The following is a 23,844-nucleotide window of genomic DNA, read 5'->3' on the forward strand; positions in this document are numbered from 1 at the left end:
AAAAAGTCATAAACCCGCCTATTTCTTAAGTGTTTCTTTAAATTTTGATTTTAAACCCTAATCTTAACAACACTACTAACCTTAAATTAAGAACAAAAAGCATTTGTATTTTTATGGACAATTTTGCCTTTGGCCCTGATAACTAGTGGAAACCCAGTATAATGGATAATCGTAAATAGTTACGGATCGTCACTATCAGGGATCATGTGGACGTCCATTTAAATAGTTACGGTTAGGGCATATAGATAGAACAATGAGAGGCTTAGTTAAACAAATCTTTGGTTAGGGTTTAGAGTAGGGCCGTCCCAAGGATCTCAGATTGCACTGACCAAAATGTGGCCTTAGCCAGCTACTTCCGCTTTCTTGTTACTCCCCCTCCGCAGTTTCGTGGGGCTGACCCTGTATTCACGCTTGAAACCAACAACACAACCGCCTCCCCAGGGACACTTGTTTTGTCAATCCAGTTTGTTTGCTAGACTCGTCGTAGCTGTTGCCTGGAGGACCGCTGGCCAGTCCACAGCCACTGGCCATGGAGCAAGGAAGCGGGTTTTCATTGATGAAGTATGGGACGGCAGCGTCCCTCGCAATGGTTCTGCTGGCGTACTGGTTCCGTTCTCCAGGGGAGTCAGGACTAGATAACAGGCTTGACACGGTGCTGTCCTCCCTACTACGGGCTGAAAGCAAAGTGGGGATGAACAACGCCAGACCCAGGGTGGCGATAGGTGAGAATCCTATAGGACAAGCTAGCCTAGCATCAGTTAGCTAGCTAACGTCAGCTAACCTTAGTGCTTACTTTGATGCGCAGAGAGGAGGGTCATTCCTACAAACCAGTGCCTTTTGGATAGTATATCTTTGTATTTTTGTTGTTGTATTCTATCAGAGAAAGGACGTTAGACTTTCAGAAAAATATATTAGTCAAACTCGGTCACTTAACATTTGTTAGTACATTTTCCAAACTGTTAGGTGCATAAAGCTAACAGGGCGGATGGAGGAACCTTACAGGTGTATATTAGCCATAGCTCTGTGAGTGAGCTGATTGAGTTAGCATAATGGTGAACACTTTAACAGTATTTTAACTTCTCTATCGAATATATTTAAACATTTTTGTTAATTTTCTATAATTTAGCCAAACAGGGTGGAAATGTATGAGTGGGAAATACAGACTAACAACGTGAAAAATAGATACAACTGAGTGTTTATATTCATTGCACTTTGCACCGTTTTTGCACAAAAGAAATGACGACACTGAATGTGGTGTCATTGTAGGAAGCGGTTGTTTTCTTAAAGGAGAATAACAACAAACTGACAGGGTGGAAAGTGATATCAGTGACACGCACATCTTAAATAAAATAATAATAAATACAGTAATCATGAAAAAAAGTTATTGATGAGAGACTTGAACTATGGTTATAAAATTATGAATTTGAAATATTTTATGGCTTCTATTTCTGGTGGAAGTTGATGAATAACCCCAGAGGACATGGCGAAAACTCCAACATCTACTGAAAAAAGGGTAAAAATTAGATTTGTGATGTTTAAACGAGTTTGGGATGGTTAATGTTTAGAAAAAAATCCTTAACCGAAAAACCTTTATTTTATTTGCCGCGGATATAAAGTGCTCCGCACGTCATGGTCATTAACAGTTGGAAAAAATGGCAGATAGTGAGTTAGGGAAGCGACAGCAGCGAAGTCCTCTATGGCAATACTTTTGAGAAGTTAAATGAGACTGTGATTAAATGCAAACATTGCGAGGTGGAATTGAGCTGCAGTACAGGTGCAATACTCAAAGGGAGACCCAACCCTTTGCTGGCACCAGTGCGACAATGATCAAATGATTACAGAAATGATTGCAGTTGATATGCAGCCAATGGTAGAGAATGTCAGCATCAATACCCTAATAGCATATCTAGAACCAGACTAAAATATGCTTTGATGAAAACCCGTGAAGGCCCAGATGGAGAAATTGTGCAATGATTGCACTGCAAGCACAAAGCGCAAGCTCTCAAAACACCATACGTGGCGTTAACAGATTGTTGGACGTCTATGAAACACACTGTCATACATCACTCTAACGAGCCATCACATTGATGAGAAGTGGGACATGAGGTCCCATGTACTGACAACTGAGACCATGAAGGAAAGAGACAACAGAGAACCTAAACCGGCATTAATACCATTGTTTCTGAGTGGGTGGGGACAGCTGTAAGGTAAGCGCTATCTGGTTAGGTTGTCAGGACTGCTGTAGATTGAACTGCGTTGCCTCCTTAGTGGTCATATGCAGGACCATATCTGAATTGTGAAACACGTAATTTTATGATTTAAAAAAACAACGTTAAAATTCAAACAATGTCAGTTTAAACTTTTAAGATGTATTTTTATTTTTTTACATTTGTCACATCCCAATTCAAAATGCATAAAATTCCCTTTCAATATCGATATTTTTTGTGTTTTTAAGGTAAAGGACACCTGCCCTTATTGAAAGTCTTTTGGAATCTTACACTAAATAAGAAGTGATATTTCCTGGGGACAGAAAAGGCACCTCATACTAGGAATGACGCAGATGGTTTTTGCCTTTTTATGGGGTTTTGGATTGGCATGAAAACCATCTGGCCAAGTAAGCACCAGCAGCTTTTTATAAAACCATTTAAACATATTTACAATTGTGGTTGATGTACCTTATTAGCTAGCTAGCTAATGAGCCAATAAATCAATGCAAATGACTTGGTCTGATTATTTAGGCTGTAATACACAATTAATTGGTAGACACAGCCCGAAACTAATGCCAGCAAAATTGTGTACATGTTCCTTACAAGCCAGAATGTACCAACAGTAAAGTATTGTTTACCAAACTTTTTAGGAAGTCGTTAGGTACATGGTTCGGTTTGGCATCGAGGTAAAGTTAGTTTTATATTGGATATTCGGTTCTTTCATCAATAGCTATTGAACCAAGCATGCCATGACAATGGTATATTCTCAATCAGGGGAGGATGGAGAACAATCCACAGATCTGTTTGTGTGCATTTTTGTTTTGGGAGGATTTCAATCCTCAAAATAATCTACAATTTTTAAAAAATGGTGTGGATTGTTTTCCATCATCCCCTGATTCTGAATATACCCTTTTTTTTCATTGTCATGGCATGCTTGGTTCAATAGCTATTGAAGAGGGGACCAAATATCCAATATAAAACTAACCTTACCTCGGTACCAAACCATATACCGACCAGCTCTCTAAAAAGTTGGGTAAACCATTAATTTTCTGTGACTATTTTGTCCCAAATTTCAAACAGCTGAAGGACAACCTACATGGACAACCGGTACAGTAAGTTTAAATGTAATTTTATTCAACATATTCCAGCTTGAAAGGATTATTTGCACACGATTTTGCAGGCATTAGTTTCAGTCTGTATATAACAATTTAATTGTGTATTACAGCCTGGTTAATCAGACTACAAATGACCACACAATAGGGAAGTAGCTTAGCTGTAATGTTTTGTTATCATCAGTCAGACCTATTTTTATGTTAGCGACTGTTCTTTATTACAGTTTGCCAATCCAGTACTGTAGATTAATTGGGAAAACCTAGTTAGTTATCAGTATCTTTAGTTCTATAGGCTAGTGGCCAATCCTCAAAAAGGGCTTTTATTTTTTGAGATACCTCTACCCAAGGTATAACAAAGCACAGCCATGTTTTTCCATATGTCTAAGTTCTCCAATATAATAAATGGATGGTTGTGTAAAAAATATTTTACTGCAAAAGTGGTTAAAATATAGAAATTGAGGAAAGGGTATACCTACCTAGTCAGTTGCACAACTGAATGCATTCAACCCATTTAACCCAACCCCTTTGAAACAAAGGGAGCTTTCCTATGCTACGACGTTGCAAACGCCTGGATAGGTATTTTAAGTATCAGCTAACCACAATTGTTATAGGAATTTGCATCGCCTCACCTTAGCTATGGAACACGCCCAAACAGTGCAGAATAATGCAAATATGGGTAGCTGCAGCCCAATATGGTGACCTGAGTATGGGTGAGTGGGTCAAAAGGAATGGATTTATTGAAAGCGACTCATCTTATTGAGCAGATTTGTTTTGTGTGGCTAATTGGGCTCCACAACGAGTCGATAAGCCAGTGTGAATGACTAGTGCACCAGTGTTGTATGGGGAGCTGCTTGCTGACCTGAGATGCTTCCCACTGGGTAGCTGTATCACGATGTCGCTGGCGGTAGCTAACATGGTGACCATTGTTGTATGGAGGTGCCATGCCAACCTGAGGGGCGTGGCCGTGGCCAGTGTCGTGTTTCCCACCTGGGGCCCATAAGCTCATGTAACACAATATTGCAAGCTCTGATATTGCTAAAATTTGGAATACAAATAATTGTCTGTCCTACATACACACAAACAAACATCATTAGGATTTCTTAAATCATTTGACATACAGTAGGCGGAAATATCAACTATGAATATTTATGATGATAAACTAGGCTTGGGCGGTATCCAGACTTTCATACAGTCATACTGCCATCCCTGGATTTACGGTATTACCTGCATAGCACACAAGGGAGCGCTAAACATGCACAAAAAAAGCACCCATTGGGCATCTTACCAAAATGACGACTACATATGCCCTGAGCATGTCTGATGCTTTAAGCACACTGTTTGTTTAAATAATTAAGACACACAAAATGACTCAAAAAAGAGGCCAATGGTCACACTGTGTTAGAAAAAATGACCGCGAGTGCCTGTGAGACTGGTGCACGTTGTTTCGCTCTCCCTACTGCAGTGAAAAAGCACCGCAGCACAGCAAGTGTTTATATTGCGCTGTCCGCGCTGAAGCTGCAACATCATTTCAGCCATTTAGTTTCTTACTTGTTTCTGAAAAGTTCTGATACTGAAATCCCTAATTTGTTTAGGAAAACCATTTCCTATTCCCTCAACCCTTGCTCTCTTTACGTGAGACATGTAAGCGTCGCATCGATGTGACCAATAGGGCCTGACCTATGGCCTATCGTAATCACACCGATACATTTGTTATAGCAAACTCCGAACACAGTACTGTTGACAGCAAAATGGATGCAGATGACGAGAAAATGTATTGGTTGGTCACGAGGTAAAGCAGAAGTCAGATCTGTGGAAGACATTTGACTTAGTTGTGGAAAATACTGGAGATAAAGAAAGAGGGTATAGGAGCAAACATTATGTGTGCCAAACAGTTGTGGCAAACAGTTGCTGTTAGATTACAATATTATTATTATTGACCATTAGGCACAGTGTAAACAACACTAAATATATATGTGTACCAGAGAGTCTGTTCTGATGAGAAAAAAATATACTAAGCTTTTATTACAGTAGACTAAACAGTTGCATGCATTCATGAATTGCGGTTTATTTATTGTTTAGGCTAATTAATCAAAGCTCCCTTTTTTGTTATTTAAAAAAAAAAAAAATCAAATGCTTGATTGCATTTCAAAGCATGAATGTCTCGTATGCTGTGTGATGGCATGAACGAATGATTGATACAGTAGCCTATATATTGAAATATAGGCCTAAGTAAGTTATAGCATAAAGACTGAACAGGACATGCTCTTTGGCCTACAGCTCGATGGTGGTTATACAAGGCTACTATACAAAGTCCACTAACGATAACAACATTACTTATTATTATAATGATGATCATAATTGTAATAACAAGAATATCAAGAAAAAGGACGGTATGGGAGCAAGCACTGCGGTTGTAACGGAAAACAAATTGTAAAGCCTTTATTACAGCATAGCAAAGATATAAAAAAAATAGCCAAATCTGTGAAATTGCTTTATCCTACATTTTGCCGTTGCATAAAGGCTTGGTGCTCACGGAATCAGTAGGCTATTAAACAAACACTCAGACAGGCAACAGAAGCCATATCTGTCTTATTTCTGGAGATACACAGTACCAGTCAAAAGTTTGGACATACTGACTCATTCAAGGGTTTCTATTTTTTTTTTTTTTTTTTTTTTACTATTTTCTACAAACTATGAAATAACACATATGGAATCATGTAGTAACCAAAAAAGTGTTACTACAAAGTAGCCACTCTTTTCCTTGATGACAGCTTTGCACACTCTTGGCGTTCTCTCAACCAGTTTTATGAAGAATGCTTTTCCAACAGTATTGAAGGTGTTCCCACTAATGCTGAACACATGTTGGCTGCTTTTCCTTCACTCAGCGGTCCAACTCATCCCAAACCATCTCAATTGGGTTGAGGTCGGGTTATTGTGGAGACCAGGTCATCTGATGCATCACACTCCTTCTTGGTCAAATAGCCCTTACACAGCCTAGAGGTGTGTTGGGTCATTGTCCTGTTGAAAAACAAATGATAGTCCCACTGAACGCAAACAAGATGGGATGGCGTATCGCCGCAGAATGCTGTGGTAGCCATGCTGGTTAAGTGTGCCTGGCCTCCAATCACCCGACCTCTACCCAATTGAGATGGTTTGGGATGAGTTGGACCGCAGAGTGAAGGAAAAGCACCCAAAAAGTGCTCAGAATATGTGGGAACTCCTTCAAGACTGTTGGAAAAGCATTCCAGGTGAAGTTGGTTGAGAGAATGTAAAGCTGTCATCAAGGCAAAGGGTGGCTACTTTGAAGAATATCAAATGTAGTTGGAGACCACTAAAGGCATTGTCTTTGTAATTGTCACATTAGTTTGACCAGTTTTTCTGGTACATTCTACCCCCTAAAGCCACAAGTATCCTTGTTCTTAACTGACTTGCCTAGTTAAATAAATAAAAAATATATAATAAATACAGTGAAGACTCAAAAGCCACATTCATTCGTTAATTCATTTTCTGAAATGGAACGTTTTTATTGTTCAAACTAATTATTCAAGGCTCGCTTTATTTTATTTTAAAACTAAAATCCTTGATTGCATTTCAAGTCATGAATGACTCGTGTGATGACATGAACAAATTAATGATTTGATACAATTTGGAACAGCTGTTCTAATGAAGAAAGTGTAATGCCTTTAATACAGCAAAGATTAAAAACAGCTGAATTTGTGAAATGGTTTACTTGACATGTTGCATGAGGCTTGGTGCTCATGGAATCAGTAGGCTATGAAACAAACACTCAAACAGGCAACAGAAGCAGGATCTGTCTTATTTCTGTTATGCTATTATGCACATGGCAACATGGTCTAGAAAAAGGTGCCAATTCAACAGCGCACTGATGTGTTTCTGAACCGCGACTATCCAACGTGGGAGAAAGCGCATTTATTCTAAAATAATATTTTATATTGTTGCACCATTGTTCTTATGTAATATAACCATATACAATTTCAGTAGCACGTCTTAGACTGATGGACTTTGCTATCCCCACGGCCTCCACAATGGACCAGTCCACTCAGACAGGTGCAAATCAGACACATTATACTTTTTTTTGTACTACTGCTTGGCTAAAGAAATCTCGGTCGACCAACAGCCTGTCGACTAATTGGGGTCAACCCTAATCTTTCCTAATCTAGGAGTAGGCAAAAGAACAAACAGATCTGGGACCAGGCTAGGGCTACTTAGTTCAAGCATGGAACCTCTGGAACCAATACCGATGACATGCTCTCCATAGTTCAATAAAGATAACCACACCTGCCCTGCTCTAACCCCAACCCTCGTACTGGAGAGCTACTTTGGTTCTGAGGCTTTTGTTCCAGGCCTGCTTTAACATACCCGGTAGCTCTCCCAAAATGGGCCTAGCGTATAAAAGGTTGTCAGTGATAGTGCAATTTTATAATGTGCGCGCCTCAGTTTATTCGCTAGTTAGTCATGTCCTTATGAGTGACTTTGTCGTCATTGTGTGTTGACAGATTTCTGAATGGATTTTGCATGCACCTTGATTTATGGTAGCATATTTACGAAGCACAGAGTACTGTAGTACAGTTGAAGTTGGAAGTTTACATACACTTAGGTTGGAGTCATTAAAACTTGTTTTTCAACCACTCCACAAATTTCTTGTTAACATACATCTTGAATAACGTTCCAACCGGAGAATTAGATTGACTTCAATTGAGCGATGGAACGGAGATGCCTATCACATGAACGCACGTGTTCAATGCATGGTCACCTCATGGCAGTGATTACTAATTCCTGTCTCCTTCGGCCCCCCCTTCACATTAGAGTCATCAGACAAGGTTCTATTGACTGTTGACATGTAGTGGAAGCCGTAGGAAGTGAAAACTCATCAATATCTCGCTGTAATTTCAATGAGAGCTTGGTTGAAAATCTGCCACCTCAGAAAAAATTCAAACAGGAAGTGGAACTTCTCAGGTTTTTGCCTGCCATATGAGTTCTGTTATACTCACAGACATAATTCAAACAGTTTTAGAAACTTCAGAGTTTTCTATCCAATACGAATAATAATATGCATATATTATCAACTGGGACTGAGGAGCAGGCAGTTTACTATGGGCACCTCTGTGCACCTTAAATCCAAGCTACTCAATACTGCCCCTGCAGCCATAAGAAGTTAACAAACTATAGTTTTGGATAGTCGGTTAGGACATATACTTTGCATGACACAAGTAATTTTTCCAACAATTGTTTACAGACAGATTATTTCACTTATAATTCACTGTATCACAACGTCGGTCAGAGGTTTACATACACTAAGTTGACTGTGCCTTTAAACAGCTTGGAAAATTCCAGAAAATGATGTCATGGCTTCAGAAGCTTCTGATAGGCACATTGACATAATTTGAGTCACATCCACAGGTACACCGCCAATTATTTCAAGGCTTACCTTCAAACTCAGTGCCTCTTTGCTTGACATCATGGGACAATCAAAAGAAATCAGCCAAGACCTCAGAAAAAAATTGTAGACCTCCACAAGTCTGGTTCATCCTTGGGGGCAATTTCCAAATGCCTGAAGGTACCACGTTCATCTGTACAAACAATAGTACGCAAGTATAAACACCATGGGACCACGCAGCCGTCATACCGCTCAGGAAGGAGACGCGTTGTGTCTCCTACAGATGAACATACTTTAGGTGCGAAAAGTGCAAATCAATCCCAGGAAAACAGCAAAGGACCTTGTGAAGATGCTGGAGGAAACGGGTACAAAAGTATCTATATCCACAGTAAAACAAGTCCTATATCGACATAACCTGAAAGGCCGCTCCACAAGGAAGAAGCCACTGCTTCAAAACCGCCATAAAAAAAGCCAAACTATGGTTTGCATTTGCGCATGGAGACAAAGATTGTACTTTTTGGAGAAATGTCCTCTGGTCTGATGAAACAAAAATAGAACTGTTTGGCCATAATGACCATCGTTAAGTTTGGAGGAAAAAGGGGACTGGCATCATCATGTTGTGGGGTTCCTTTGCTGCAGGAAGGACTGGTGCACTACACAAAATAGATGGTATCATGAGGAGGGGAAATTATGTGGCTATATTGAAGCAACATCTGAAGACATAAGTCAGGAAGTTAAAGCTTGGTCTCAAATGGGTCTTCCAACTGGACAATTGTGGCAAAATGTTGTGGCAAAATAAAATATGTGGGCAGAAGTGAAAAAGCGTGTGTGATCAAGGAGGCCTACAAACCTGACTCAGTTACACCAACTCTGTCAGGAGGAATGGGCCGAAATTCACCCAACTTATTGTGGGAAGCTTGTGGAAGGCTCCCAAAATGTTTGACCCAAGTTAAACATTTTAAACACACTCAATTAGTATTTGGTAGCATTGCATGTAAACTTCTGACTCACTGGGAATGTGATGTAAGAATTTAAAAGATGAAATAAATAATTCTCTCTACTATTATTCTGATATTTCACATTCTTAAAATAAAGTGGTGATCCTAACTGACCTAAAACAGGGAATATTTACTAGATTTAAATGTCAGGAATTGTGAAACTGAGTTTAAATGTATTTGGCTACGGTGTATGTAAACTTCCGACTTCAACTGTATCTCACTCCCCTCTGCCACTTAGTACATCGGTCAGAGTACTGGGAGTGTTACCTCTCTCTCTCTCTGTATGAATGTTGGGGCAGGCAGACAGGGCAGTGGAAGTAATTGGTGGGGGGGATTGGTGGCTGTGCTGGGGGCATCAAAGTATGTTCTGTCTCTCTCTCTCTGTGTAGAGTTAAATACTGTTCTCACCTTTTCTCTCTTCCTCCAGGTTTAGGAGGTTGTGTTGACGTCATCGTGGATGGGGTGACGTTGCTGAATAAGATTGGCCTGCCGCCCACAGGCCAGCCGCTCCACCATGACTACATAGAGAACGCTGATCAGCTGGCACAGAGCTTCGCTTACTTCTTTGCCCCGGGAGCCGCCTCAGAGTAAGTGGCCAAGCCCCCTTGTGTGTGTGTGTGTGTGTGTGTGTGTCTTGTGACATTTCTAGTGCACAGTGTTAACTTCACTAGGGTAGGGGGCGGCATTTGGAATTTTGGATGAAATGCATGCCCAAATTAAACTGCCTGCTTCTCGGGCCCAGAAGATATTATGTGCATATAACTGGTAGATTTGGATAGAAAACACTCTAAAGTTTCCAAAACTGTTAACCTTTCACGAGCCTCTACCCCGGGTCCGGGAGCACCCCCCCCCCTCCCACACTGATTAGCATCGCTAGCATAGCGTCACAATTAAATAGTAGCATCTAAATATCATTAAATCACAAGTCCAAGACACCTAATGAAAGATACAGATCCTGTGAACAAAGCCACCATTTCAGATTTTTAAAATGTTTTACAGGGAAGACACAATATGTAAATCTATTAGCTAAACACGTTAGCAAAAATCACCATTTTTCTTTGTCCACCATTTTCTCTCAACACCAGTAGCTATCACCAATTCGGCTAAACTAAGATATTGATAGCCACTAACCAAGAAAAAACCTCATCAGATGACAGTCTGATAACATATTTATGGTATAGGATAGGTTTTGTTAGAAAAATGTGCATATTTCAGGTAGATATCATAGTTTACAATTGCACCCACCGTCACAAATCGACTAGAATAAATACATAGAGCAACGTGTATTACCTAATTACTAATCATCAAACATTTCGTAAAAATACACAGCATACACTAATCGAAAGACACAGGTCCTGTGAATACAGACAATATTTCAGATTTTCTAAGTGTCTTACAGCGAAAACACAATAAATCGTTATATTAGCATACCACATGTGCAAACATTACCAGAGCATTGATTCTAGCCAAAGAGAGCGATAACGTATCATCGCCAAAATATATTAATTTTTTCACTAACCTTCTCAGAATTCTTCAGATGACACTCCTGTAACATCATATTACAACATACATATACAGTTTGTTCGAAAATGTGCATATTTAGCCACCAAAATCATGGTTAGACAATGACAAAAGTAGCTCAGCTGGTCAGAAAATGTCCTGCACCATATTAGACAGTGATCTAGTCTTATACATAAATACTCATAAACTTGACTAAAAAATACAGGGTGGACAGCGATTGATAGACAATTTAATTCTTAATACAATCGCGGAATTACATTTTTTTAATTATCCTTACTTTTCAATACAGGTTGCGCCAAGCAAAGCTACATCTAACAAAATGGCAGAACGTGCGTTTGACATTTTTCTACAGAACGATTTATCATCTTAAATATTTCTTACTATGAGGCGATCTTCCATCAGATTCTTGGGCAATGAATCCTTTCTTGGGTCTAATCTTCTTTTGGTCGAAAGATGTCCACTTGTCCGTCAATGCTCACTAACGTACGACCGGTACCCCGAAACGTGCCCGGTGCTCCAAAGTCTATTACAAAGCAATGCCTCAAAATCGCACAAAACGGATATAAATTGCTATAAAATGGTTTAAATTAACTACATTATGATGTTTCTAACACCTATAACGAGTAAAAACATGACCGACGCTATATTACTGGCTAAACCAAGACTTGGAAAAAGGCCAGTCAGATATCCTTCTTGCGTTGAGCGCAGACTCCAAAGGAATCCTACTTCCGGTCTTTGGTCATTTATAGAGCCTGTGATTGCGCAATAGACTCCATTCAAATTGTCACCACTTACTGACATCTAGAGGAAGGCGTGGGCAGTGTTTGTATCTCATAGGATTAACAGAGACTTTTAAAACTGATCTGGAACCAGAGGCCAAGATGTCTAAATCTCACACACTGGGAGGAAAAGTGCTGTAGAATGAGTTCTGTTTCACTCAGAGACATAATTCAAACGGCTATAGAAACTAGAGTGTTTTCTATCCAATAATAACAATAATATGCATATTGTACGAGCAAGAATTGAGTACCAAGCAGTTTAATCTGTAGAGACAATTATGCTAATTTGAAACAGCACCCCCTATAGTTGCAAGAAGTTAAAATAGTGTCTGTGAGTATAACAGAACTGATTTGGCAGGTGAAAACCTGAGAAAAATCCATTCAGGAAGTTGTTTTTTTGTTGTTGGTGTTGTAGTTTTCTATTCAATGCCATTACAGTATCCACTGACTTAGGACTCAAATTGCAGTTTCTATGCCTTCCACTAGATGTCAACAGTCTTTAGAAATTGTTTCAGGCTTGTATTCTGAAAAATGAAGAAGTAAGAGCAGTCTGAATGAATGGACCCTAAAGTGTCAAGAGCTTTTTCATGCGCGTGACCGAGAGAGTGCGTTTCTTGTTTACCTTTTAAATTGACGAAGTTATTGTCCGGTTGAAATATTATCGATAATTAGGCTAAAAACAACCTGAGGTTTGAATATAAACATCCTTTGACATGTTTCTATGAACTTTACGGATACAATTAGAATTTTTTTGTCTTCCTGTTTTGACTGCGTTTGAGCCTGTGGACTACTGAAGAAAACGTGCGAACAAAATGGAGGTTTTTGGATATAAAGAGACTTTATCGAACAAAAGGAACATTTATTGAGTAAATGTCTGCGATCCTTTACAAAGGCATTCGGTTTCTCACACACACACACACACACACACACACACACACACACACACACACACACACACACACACACACACAGATATGCGTTCCTTACAGACCAGATCAATATACACAACAGAAATAGTTTAGTAAATAAAGTGATAAGCACACAGTAATTAGTCTCTACCATCATGTGGGCTCTTATTGATGGTTTTATGGTATTGGAGGCAATTGAATGTTCTCAGTATTTGGCTTTGGAATTTCAATTAAAAAGTTCATATTTCATAATGCATTTAATTGAAACATTTTCATTTGAAACTGAACTCAAACTGTGATACATTTTGTTAGACCTTGCTCCGTTAACCTGATACCCAAATTAAACAATAACGGGCGTGGTTGACCACCCCCCCCCCTTTCTCCCGGCACTTATCATTCTAGTGTGTCTTCTTCGGATAGCGTTACACTTCATCTTCCCAACAGCACATGTAACTCTTGCCTGTCACATTTGATGGCCCTTGGTAATGTCCCGATTTTTCAATATCCAAATAAATACAACTATTTTTCCCAAGTACTCAAGTCTCTCACCTGAGCTACCACCATTCTGTCTCGTCCATTTCTCCCACCAGTACACCAGGAGCATGAAAGAAGTTTGAATGGGATCTCTCTCCATGCTCACTCCACATGCGCGGTCTCAGGACTCATGGCGCACTCCTGCCGCCCGTACCCAGATTAATTACATGAATGTATTTGTGCCTATTAATTGGTCACGTCACTTAATACCTTGTATTAGAACCAATACTATAGCGTCTGCAAATGTATTACTGGAGAATACGGATGACCTAATGTCTTATTCCAGTGTTGCGCCTCAAATATCACTGTTGTTGATAACACACATTACCAAAATGATTCACACTTGTCTTCCTATTTCCACATAATGTTATGGTTCCCCCTCCCCATAGGGCATAAACCAACCTTTCTCCTTATTGCTACTGCTGAGCAACGTAACACAGACAGTGTTTGAGTATCTTATTGATTTTCTTTTAACCATGCATGTGGCTTTACTTCAGAATTTATAGGCAATCTTATCATTATCCACATCCACTCAACTACCTCAGTCACTGCATCTGGGACTTTCATCCCTTATACAGATCTCACAGGGGAATACCCCTACTAGGGACCTGTCCTATACAGAACTACCCTACACTGTAATGTCACTCATGGATCTCGCAGAGGAACCTCCACTCGGGACCGATCCTTATGGAGCCTACTAGAGGTCGACCGATTTAATTAGGGCCGATTTCATGTTTTCATAACAATCGGTAATTGGAATTTTTGGCCACATTCATGGCTGAATACATTGCACTCCACGAGGAGACTGCGTGGCAGGCTGACTACCTGTTATGCGAGTGCAGCAAGGAGCCAAGGTAAGGTGCTAGCTAGCATTAAACGTATCTTATAAACAATCAATCCTAACAATCATTAGTTAACTACACATGGTTGATGATATCACTAGTTTGTCTAGCTTGTCCTGCGTTGTGGTACCTGTTAACTTCTTATGGCTGAGATCCCGTTAACGGGAGCGACTTGACAACAGCCAGTGAAAGTGCAGGGCGCCAAATTCAAACGACAGAAATCTCATAATTAACATTCCTCAAACATACAAGAATTTTACACCATTTTAAAGATAAACTTGTTAATCCAACCACAGTGTACGATTTCAAAGTGTGCTTTCGTCGTAAAGACTATCTGATTGTTAGGTCAGTACCTAGTCACAGAAAAACACAGCCATTTTTACAGCCAAAGAGAGGAGTCACAAAAAGCAGAAATGGAGATAAAATTAATCACTAACCTTTGATCTTCATCATATGACACTCATAGGACTTCATGTTACACAATACATATATGTTTTGTTCGAGAAAGTTCATATTTATATCCAAAAATCTTAGTTTACATTGGCGCGTTATGTTCAGTAATGTTTTGCCTCCAAAACATCCAGTGATTTTGCAGAGAACGACATCAATTCACAGGAAAACTCATAATAAACATTGATAAAAGATACAAGTGTTTTACATGGAACTTTAGATAAACTTCTCCTTAATGCAACCGCTGTATCAGATTTCAAAAAAACTTTACGGAAAAAGCACACCATGCAATAATCTGAGTACAGAAGTCAACAGAAGTCAGAAATAGCATTATAAATATTCACTTGCCTTTAATCTTCATCAGAATGCACTCCCAGGAATCCCAGTTCCACAATAAATGTTTGTTTTGTACGATACCTCCTTTTTGTTCGCGCGTTTAGTTCAAAAATCCAAATTGACGCGCAGGCCAGACAAAGTCAAAAAATTCCATTACAGTTTGTAGAAACATGTCAAACGATGTATAGAATCAATCTTTAGGATGTTTTTAACATAAATCTTCAATAATGTTTCAACCGGAGAATTCCTTTGTCTGTAGAAATGCGATGGAACGCAGCTAACTCTCACGGGGGCGGTCTGAGTGAGCTCGTGGCACTCTGCCAGAGCCCTGACTCAATCAGCTCTTATTCCCTCATCCTTCACAGTAGAAGCCTGAAACAAGGTTCTAAAGACTGACATCTAGTGGAAGCCTTAGGAAGTGCAATATGACCCCATAGACACTGTATCTTCGATAGGCAATGAGTTGAAAACCTACAAACCTCAGATTTCCCACTTCCTGGTTGGATTTTTTCTCAGGTTTTTGCCTGCCATATGAGTTCTGTTATACTCACAGACATAATTCAAATAGTTTTAGAAACGCCAGTGTTTTCTATCCAAATCTACTAATAATATGCATATCTTAGCTTCTGCCTGAGTAGCAGGCAGTTTACTCTGGGCACCTTATTCATCCAAGCTACTCAATACTGCCCCCAGCCATAAGAAATGTATTTATCATTGAATCATAGCCTACTTCGCCAAACCGGTGATTTAACAAGCGCATTCGCGAAAAAAGCACTGTCGTTGCACCAATGTGTACCTAACCATGATGCTTTTCTTAAAATAAATACACAGAAGTATATTTTTTAAACCTGCATATTTAGTTCCAGGTTAGCAGGCAATATTAAACTAGGAAAATTGTGTCACTTCTCTTTCGTTCCGTGCACGCAGAGTCAGGGTATATGCAACAGTTTGGGCCGCCTGGCTCGTTGCGAACTAATTTGCCAGAATTTTACGTAATTATGACATAACATTAAAGGTTGTGCAATGTAACAGGAATATTTAGACTTAGGGATGCTACCCGTTAGATAAAATACGTAACGGTTCCGTATTTCCCTGAAAGAATAAATGTTTTGTTTTTGAAATGATAGTTTCCGGATTTTCTGTGTGTTATTATGTCATAATTAAGTCTGATTTAATATTTGATAGAGCAGTCTGAGCGGTGGTATGCAGCAGTTGGCTCGTAAGCATTCATTCAAACAGCACTTTCGTGCGTTTGCCAGCAGCTCTTCGATGTGCTTCAAGTATTGAGCTGTTTGACTTCAAGCCTATGAACTCCCGAGATTAGGCTGGTGTAACCGATGTGAAATGGCTAGCTAGTTAGCGGGGTGCGCGCTAATAGCGTTTCAATCGGTGACGTCACTCGCTCTGAGACCTTGAAGTAGTTGTTCCCCTTGCTCTGCAAGGGCCGAGGCTTTTGTGGAGCGATGGGTAACGATGCTTCGAGGGTGGCTGTTGTTGATGTGTTCCTGGTTCGAGCCCAGGTAGGGTCGAAGAGAGGGACGGAAGCTATACTGTTACACTGGCAATACTAAAGTGCCTATAAGAATATCCAATAGTCAAAGGTATATGAAATGCAAATGGTATAGAGAGAAATAGTATAATTCCTATAACTACAACCTAAAACTTCTTACCTGGGAATATTGAAGACTCATGTTAAAAGGAACCACCAGCTTTCATATGTTCTGAGCAAGGAACTTAAACGTTAGCTTTTTTACATGGCAAATATTGCACTTTTACTTCTCCAACACTTTGTTTTTGCATTATTTAAACAATTGAACATGTTTCATTATTTATTTGAGGCTAAATTGATTTTTATTGATGTATTATATTAAGTTAAAGTAAGTGTTCATTCAGTATTGTTGTAATTGTCATTATTACAAAATAAATAATAAAAATCGGCCGATTAATCAGCTTTTTTTGGTCCTCCAATAATCGGTATTGGCGTTGAAAAATCATAATCGGCCGACCTCTAGAACCTACCCTACACCATATTTACCTGGTTCTCGCAGAGGAAAACCTCCTCAGGACCTATCCTTATGGAGCCTACCCTACACCATATATTTATGACCGGTCGTTTCTCAATGGGCCTACTGAATAAACTCAGGCTTTCTAGGTCTGTATCCTATAATTGTTCAGCCTACGATTCTCATCGCCCCAAGATGTCAAAATGAGTGGAAACAGGTGTAGGAACTGTGTCTACCTTGTTTGTTGCCAGCTCCTGCTCCACTGATCTGGACTCTGGTTTGACCACATTGTGGGGAATCCTGCTCACAGCACCAACTTAAGTTCTAATTATCAGAGTTAGAACTCGACGGACACTATGAAAGCTTAAACCAAGTTTATTCTTCCCAAAGAATGGAACAGCTGAACAGACAAGACATGGTTACAATAGTGGTGGTATATGTACCCCACTTTGGATGCAGTCTCCTCCTCCTCGCTAAACATTGTACCTTTATTGCTAGACAGGAAACTAAGTGATGCAGGCAATAAACTGTTCCTTCTCCCTCAACCTGACCTCGACCCCCTTCATCACTAATTCCTGGCTCTTTCCCCTTATCAATGCAGCCATGTGATCGTTTTCCCTACGCTCAGCACATTCCAAGCTTAATTGCACCCACCATATACCTTCCTCCTACAGATAACCATTAACTTCTGGTGTAGACCCTCAAAACCTAAGCACTCGCTATTTCAATATGATACCTGATAATTAGAACCCAGAATCCATAAATGTTTTTATAAAAATAAACCAACCTTAAAAAGCACTAATCGCTCAGCACTAACACACACAATTCAAAAACATTTTCCTGGTCTTGGTTGTGTAACTCTTTAAAAGCTGTGAAGTTTCTACATTCTAACCCTCCCTCCTTTTTCTGGTACCCCTTCCATCCCCCCTCTCCTCTCAGGCGGTTTGTGATAAATGACACCTTGTTCAGTCAGCTGGTCGAGGCATCCCGTGAGTTGCCCGACAACCGCTGGGCCATAGGTGGCAACGCCCCGGTGATGGCTGGTCGCATGGCAACCGAGGGCTGCGACGTGTTGCTAGGGGGGAGCTTCAGCCCCGACTTCGCTGACATACTGTCCCAGCACATCACAGGTACACACACACACACACAGTACATACGTAACACCTCCCTCCTTGATGCCATCCACCTCCCACACCTTCTGTCTCTCCAGTTGCAGGTAATGTGGTGGAGGAGCCTGATATCCATCTGATCCTGGAGTACCCATCAGGAGCCACCTGGGGCCAGTACACCGCCCGCAGAGCCAACAGGTGTGTGTTAATACTAGAGGGTGTGAGATAAAGAGTTAGATTATTCATGGTGTGGTTGCATATCAGGACCTTTACTTTGTGTGTGTGTGTGCGCCTGTACCTGTGAACCTGTGATGTAGTCCATTATAATCCTTGCCCTGTGTCACTAACCTGTGTGTGTCCAGATATATAGTTCACAGTGATGACCATAACCCGTATCTGGCGTCGCTTCAGGACTTTGAGGTGAAGCTACAGGACTTCCACCCTGACCTGCTGGTGGTGGGCGGGCTCCAGATGATGGACAGCTTCCCCTTCCAACAGGGTGAGAGGATACTCTGCCACCCTGTTCGAAAGCTTGTTCCCCAATTGGGAGGTGTTTTCAGAGCAGAGCTGGTTCCCATTGAGTGACAGACTGTTGGTATTATAGTGGTCTGTGTTGCTGTGAGGGAGAGCGTAGCAGAGGGAAGGATAAGAGAGCGGAGGGGAAGGCAGGGTTGGTTCCCATTGACGTGCAGACTGTTGGTATTCAAGTGGATTAACCCTGCCTGCCTCTATTCAATAGCTCTGCTGCCTCAGTCACACAGGCCCCTAGAACTCAGCCGGCATAGGAAGCACGTGTGTATAGGGAGGGTGTGGGGATGTATCCAATGCTGTGTTTTCTTTGGCCAGGAACATGCCTTTGTGCTGTCAGACTGGTTTGACTACTTTGGATAAATTCTCTCCCCCTCTAACAGCATCTCTCTCTCTCTCTCTCTCTCTCCAGGTGAGCGGGAAGCACTGCTATCTCGGCTGGGCAGTCTCCTCTCCTCCTCTTCCCCTCGTACGGGCGTCCATTTTGAGATGGCCAGCTTCGTGGATGAGGGTCTAATGGGGGACCTGCTGCGTCTGGTCCTGCCCCACGCCGACTCTCTGGGGATGAACGAGCAGGAGCTGCCCAACTTGCTCAGCCTTCTGAGGGGCTCCAACATCACTGTGCTCTCTGACCCTAACCCTCGCGTTGCTACCGTCCTCGACCAGATGAGGGCGCTATACCACCTGGTCAACCAGCGCTACCGCGACGCTAATGAGGATAGCGACATGGGCGCTTACGCCACTAGTGCCAAAGGCCGGCCGCTGACCCGGCTCCACGTACACACCCTGGCGTTCCAGGCCATGATCGTGACGCGCGGCTCCCAGTGGAAGAACACCATGTCTGCCGTGGCCAAGGCCTCCCTCACCGCCAACCGCCACGTGTGTGGCTCGCCGGACATCGACCCCAGCAAGGCGCGCCTCATCATGGACGAGTCGTTCTCGGTGAGTGGTAAGGAGGGCAGCCAGCGGATCCCTCTACAGGAGACCAGGCCCGTCAGCTGCTGGAACGAGGAGGACTACGAGATCTGTGTGGCGCCCGTCCTGGTGTGCACCGAGGTTTACCAGACGGCCGGGGGAGGGGACAACATCTCCGCCGCAGGACTGGTGCTGCAGATCTGAGCCATTGACAGCGGCGAACGGCTAACTCTGACGAAGCGTTAGCTTAACAGGGGCGGCCAACTCTGCTCCTGGGGGGGAGGTGTTGGGTGTGCACTCTTTTGCTCCAGCCCTATTCTAACACACTGAATTCAGCTAGACAAGATCCTCATGAGTATCTGATAGGTAGGTCCAGAGCAAAAGCCAGCACACCTAGTAGCTCTCCACTAGGATTGACCGCTAGGCTAACGCACCAAAGGGTAACACAGAGAGCTGTGATAGCTGGCTAGCTCTGGAGCTCCACAGACTCCTTGAATAAATTCCACGTCTGTCAGTCAGTCAGTCAACCAAACGGACAGAAAGACAGACAACCCTTCCCATAACATGTGAAGACTTTTAGCATTCTGGTTTTAGGTGTGTTGATTTTTGGTTTTTGATTGTTTATGTTGTGTTGCCGGTGCAATGCTAACGCAGGGTCCAGTGTGTCTGTGGCAGGGCCCGAGCCTGCTCCCCTTCTCTCTCTCCTTTTATCTCCTCTCCCCGCTCTCCTCCTGAGCTCATTTCTCTCCTGTCCTCTCTGAGCAGTATGACCCGGCTGAGACTCACACACTCCAGACTTCTATACTTCCTGTCAGACAGACCGTGTCAAGACAGGCATCTCGTTCTCTCATTCCGTCAGAAGATGGAACACATCTAATAATACTACCCATAACCCCCCCTGGGATATATAGTATTTCCTCAACCAGAAACAAAAAGAAAAAAAGTTTATTGAACACATTCAAATAGCTCCCTTCCTGTTCTGTTTAGTGCCTCGTTAATACACCCCTGCTGTGGGGTTTTCCTCAACCGTGTGTGTCGGTCGGTCGTGCAACGGTCCAGACACACATCACATATCCACTATTTTCCCTGTAGTCTCTTACATAGATCCGTATCTGCCTTGGAGCTGTTGTCATGGTTATTCATTCCATTCTCTCCCAGGATATCAACACAAAACCCCAACATTCCATCAGTTCCACTATTTCAGACGTTCTATCCCTGTGTTCTAATGTTTTGATTCTTTTTTTTCTCAAGGGAAAGCTTTAGTTTGATATCTGTGACTGTTTTCTTTCTGGTTTCATGGGAACCAGATTTAATGCTGGAGGCATCTGAGACTTAACTCGTATGTCTAGGTCTGCGTTCATACAGGCAGCCCAATTTGGATATTTGTTCACCAATTGATCTTTTGACCAATACGATCAGCTCATTGGGCAAAATATCAGAATTGGGCTTCCTGTGTAATCACAGCCTATAATTAGTTTCAAAAAATGGATTTTAATGTATATGCATATTGTTACTTGATGCTAAACGCAATCTGGCCTGTACACACAATCCGCTGTAATGTTGTCTTTGTGCTGATTTGATGATTGACAACAGGGAGTGTTTCTCTTATGTCTGTAATGTGAAACTATTTGACCCTTTACATGAGCATGTGTTCTTCCCATGACCTCCTCACTCTGTATCATATCATTGCGTCACACACACAAACACATTAGGCCCTCAAGTTGTTTGAATGATACCTGCATGGGCCACGCACACTGAACGTGTTAACTGTAAGGCGCTTTGGCTAAAAGTGACTGCGCAATCATATCAGACACACGTTTGTCATTTTAAATGTGCTTTTCTATGGAGAACGGCCCGTGATCTCATCTGCTGTGAAGTGCGACTGGGTGCATCCCGACATGTCTGGCTTTCTCTCCCTGTTTCCTTTGTTTAATTAGCGCCGAACTGCACATCGCAAATCTTCATATGGGCCCAGATGAGAGGACGCCACTGTACTACGCCTGTATGCCTGACAGGGTTTCTCTACTGCCCTCTGCTAAAGGCTGCATTTATTTTGAGACCTAACGCCACTTCAAGTGTCCACCCCTCTGAGTGACTGATCTGCAAGCTTGTGTGTGTGTGCGTTCCTGCCTGTCTGCGCCTGCTTGTCCAGACACGCATGTTATGAGTGAGTGTGCATGCTTGCGGAACATACTTGTGTGAATGTGGTTGCTCTGGCCATCTGACATTGTTGTCTCAGGAACTAGCTGGGCTGTTCAGGAGATGTGTAAGTTCTGTAGGCTCTGGGAGACCTTATAAACTATATGTATGTGGACACCCCTTCAAATTAGTGGATTTGGCCATTTCAGCCACATCCGTTGCTGACAGGTGTATGAAAATCTAGCACGCAGCCAAGCAATCTCCATAGACAAACATTGGCCTTATTGAAGATCTGTGACTTTCAACGTGGCACCGTCATAGGTTGCCACCTGTCTAACAAGTCAGTTTGTCAACTTTCTGCCCTGCAAGAGCTGATCCGGTCAACTGTTAAGGGCTGTTATTGTGAAGTGGAAATGTCTTGGAACAACAACGGCTCGGCCGCAAAGTGGTAGGCCACAAAAGCGCACAGAACGGGACCGCCGAGTGCTGAAGCGCGTAAAAATTGTCAGTCCTTTGTTCCAAACTGCCTTTGGAAGCAACGTCAGCACAATAACTGTTCATCGTGAGCTTCATGAAATGGGTTTCCATGGCTGAGCAGCCACACACAAGCCTAAGATCACCATGTGCAATGCCAATCGTTGGCTGGAGTAATGTAAAGCTTGCATCCATTGGACTCTGGCGCAGTGGAAAACATGTTCTCTGGCGCAATGTTCCAACATCTGGTGGAAAGCCTTCCCAGAAGAGTGGAGGTTGTTATAGCAGCAAAGGGGAACCAACTCCATATTAATGCCCATGATTTTGGAATGAGGTGTTGGACGAGCAGGTGTCCATATACTTTTGTAGTGTACTTCCAGATGGATTGGAGGACTTGTTTGGGTGTATCACAGTACATGGAAGGAAGGCTGGCTCATAGCCACGTGGGTTGGTTTATTCTGATTGACTTGGGAGAAATAAAGAAACACACATTCCATCTTCTGGTGTCTATCCTGTCTCTTATTTACAGAAAGTCAGTTCTCATTCAAGCCATGTCTGAATCTCGGACACAGTCTGAGCCATCAAAGTGTAGACGCCTCAAACTCCACTCTGGACCTGGCAGCCAGCTCCACTTTTTCATTGTTGCCCTCTAATCAGGGACTGATTTAGACCTGGGACACCATGTGTCTGCAATTAATTATCGGGTATAACAGAAAACCAGCAGGCTCCAGACCTGGTAGGGTAAGAGCTGAATATCCCTAGTGCAGATCCTTTTAATTAGTGTGCTCATCAAAGATAATGGGACATTATTGAATGGTATTTTATAGATTCACAACTCATCACAGATTTTAAAAATAAATGACTCCCTTCCTACCTGGAGGGGAGCCCTCCCCTCATTGGTCACCACACACCAATGAGGGGCATTTAAAGGGGTAGCCCCGCCTCTTTCAGGTGGATGTGATTGTGCTTAACGAGCTTTGATGGAGGTGTGTGGTGACCAGTGAGGGGAGGGCTCCCCTACAGTTAGGAAGGGAAGGATTTTGTACACTTAGTAACTACTTCCTTGTTTTCAAATATGGTGGTGGCTGCATCATGGTATGGGTATGCTTGACATCGGTAAACATTGGAGAGTTTTTTTTTTCAGGCTGAAAAGAAACGGGAAAGAGCTAAGCACGGGCAAATCCTAGAAAACCTGCTTTAGTCTGCTTTACACCAGACACTTTCTGGTGTCTGGAATTTGCTTTTCAGCAGGACAATAACCTACAACAAAGCCAAATCTGTACTTACCAAGAAGACAGTGAGTGCTACTGAGTGTCCAAGTTAAAGTTGAGTCTGCTTAAATCTATGGCAAGACTTAAATTGCTGTTTAGCCATGATCCAACACCTTGACAGAGCTTGAAGAACGGGCAAATATTGCACAATACAGGTATGTAAAGCACTTAGGAGACTTACCCAAGAAGACTCCGCTGTAATCGCTGCCAAAGGTGTTTCTAACATGTATTGACTCAGTGGTGAATACTTATCTAATCAAGGGCGGCAGGTAGCCTAGCGGTTAAGAGCGTTAGGCCAGTAACCGAAAGGTTACAATCCC

The 23,844-nt window shown here is 42.0% G+C and overlaps 1 protein-coding gene across 2 annotated transcripts; it reads left to right on the plus strand.

The window, feature by feature from the left end:
- Window positions 1-331: 331 nt before the first annotated feature.
- Window positions 332-22,751, plus strand: LOC129812586 (ADP-dependent glucokinase-like). 2 transcript variants are annotated; one of them, XM_055864260.1, is made up of 7 exons: window positions 658-722; window positions 2,456-2,614; window positions 10,143-10,302; window positions 18,028-18,218; window positions 18,299-18,395; window positions 18,560-18,696; window positions 19,138-22,751. In XM_055864260.1, exons 2-7 carry the CDS (start codon window positions 2,578-2,580, stop codon window positions 19,842-19,844), a joined length of 1,329 nt encoding a protein of 442 aa, XP_055720235.1. In that variant the 5' UTR covers window positions 658-722; window positions 2,456-2,577; the 3' UTR covers window positions 19,845-22,751. The 2 variants fall into 2 exon arrangements, with proteins under 2 accessions (XP_055720234.1, XP_055720235.1); XM_055864259.1 differs by lacking the exon at window positions 2,456-2,614 and having other exon boundaries at window positions 332-722.
- The last annotated feature ends 1,093 nt before the right edge of the window (window positions 22,752-23,844 follow it).

This window comes from Salvelinus fontinalis, chromosome 16, assembly GCF_029448725.1.
Source record: "Salvelinus fontinalis isolate EN_2023a chromosome 16, ASM2944872v1, whole genome shotgun sequence".
NCBI classification, from domain to species: Eukaryota; Metazoa; Chordata; class Actinopteri; order Salmoniformes; family Salmonidae; genus Salvelinus; species Salvelinus fontinalis.

Excerpts from the sequence above, each read along its gene's own strand:
- LOC129812586 (XM_055864259.1), top strand. The coding sequence starts at position 530 with ATGGAGCAAGGAAGCGGGTTTTCATTGATGAAGTATGGGACGGCAGCG. Across the intron at positions 18,219-18,298 it reads ACTGTCCCAGCACATCACAG|TTGCAGGTAATGTGGTGGAG; the intron begins GTACACACACAC and ends CTGTCTCTCCAG. Across the intron at positions 18,697-19,137 it reads CAGCTTCCCCTTCCAACAGG|GTGAGCGGGAAGCACTGCTA; the intron begins GTGAGAGGATAC and ends CTCTCTCTCCAG.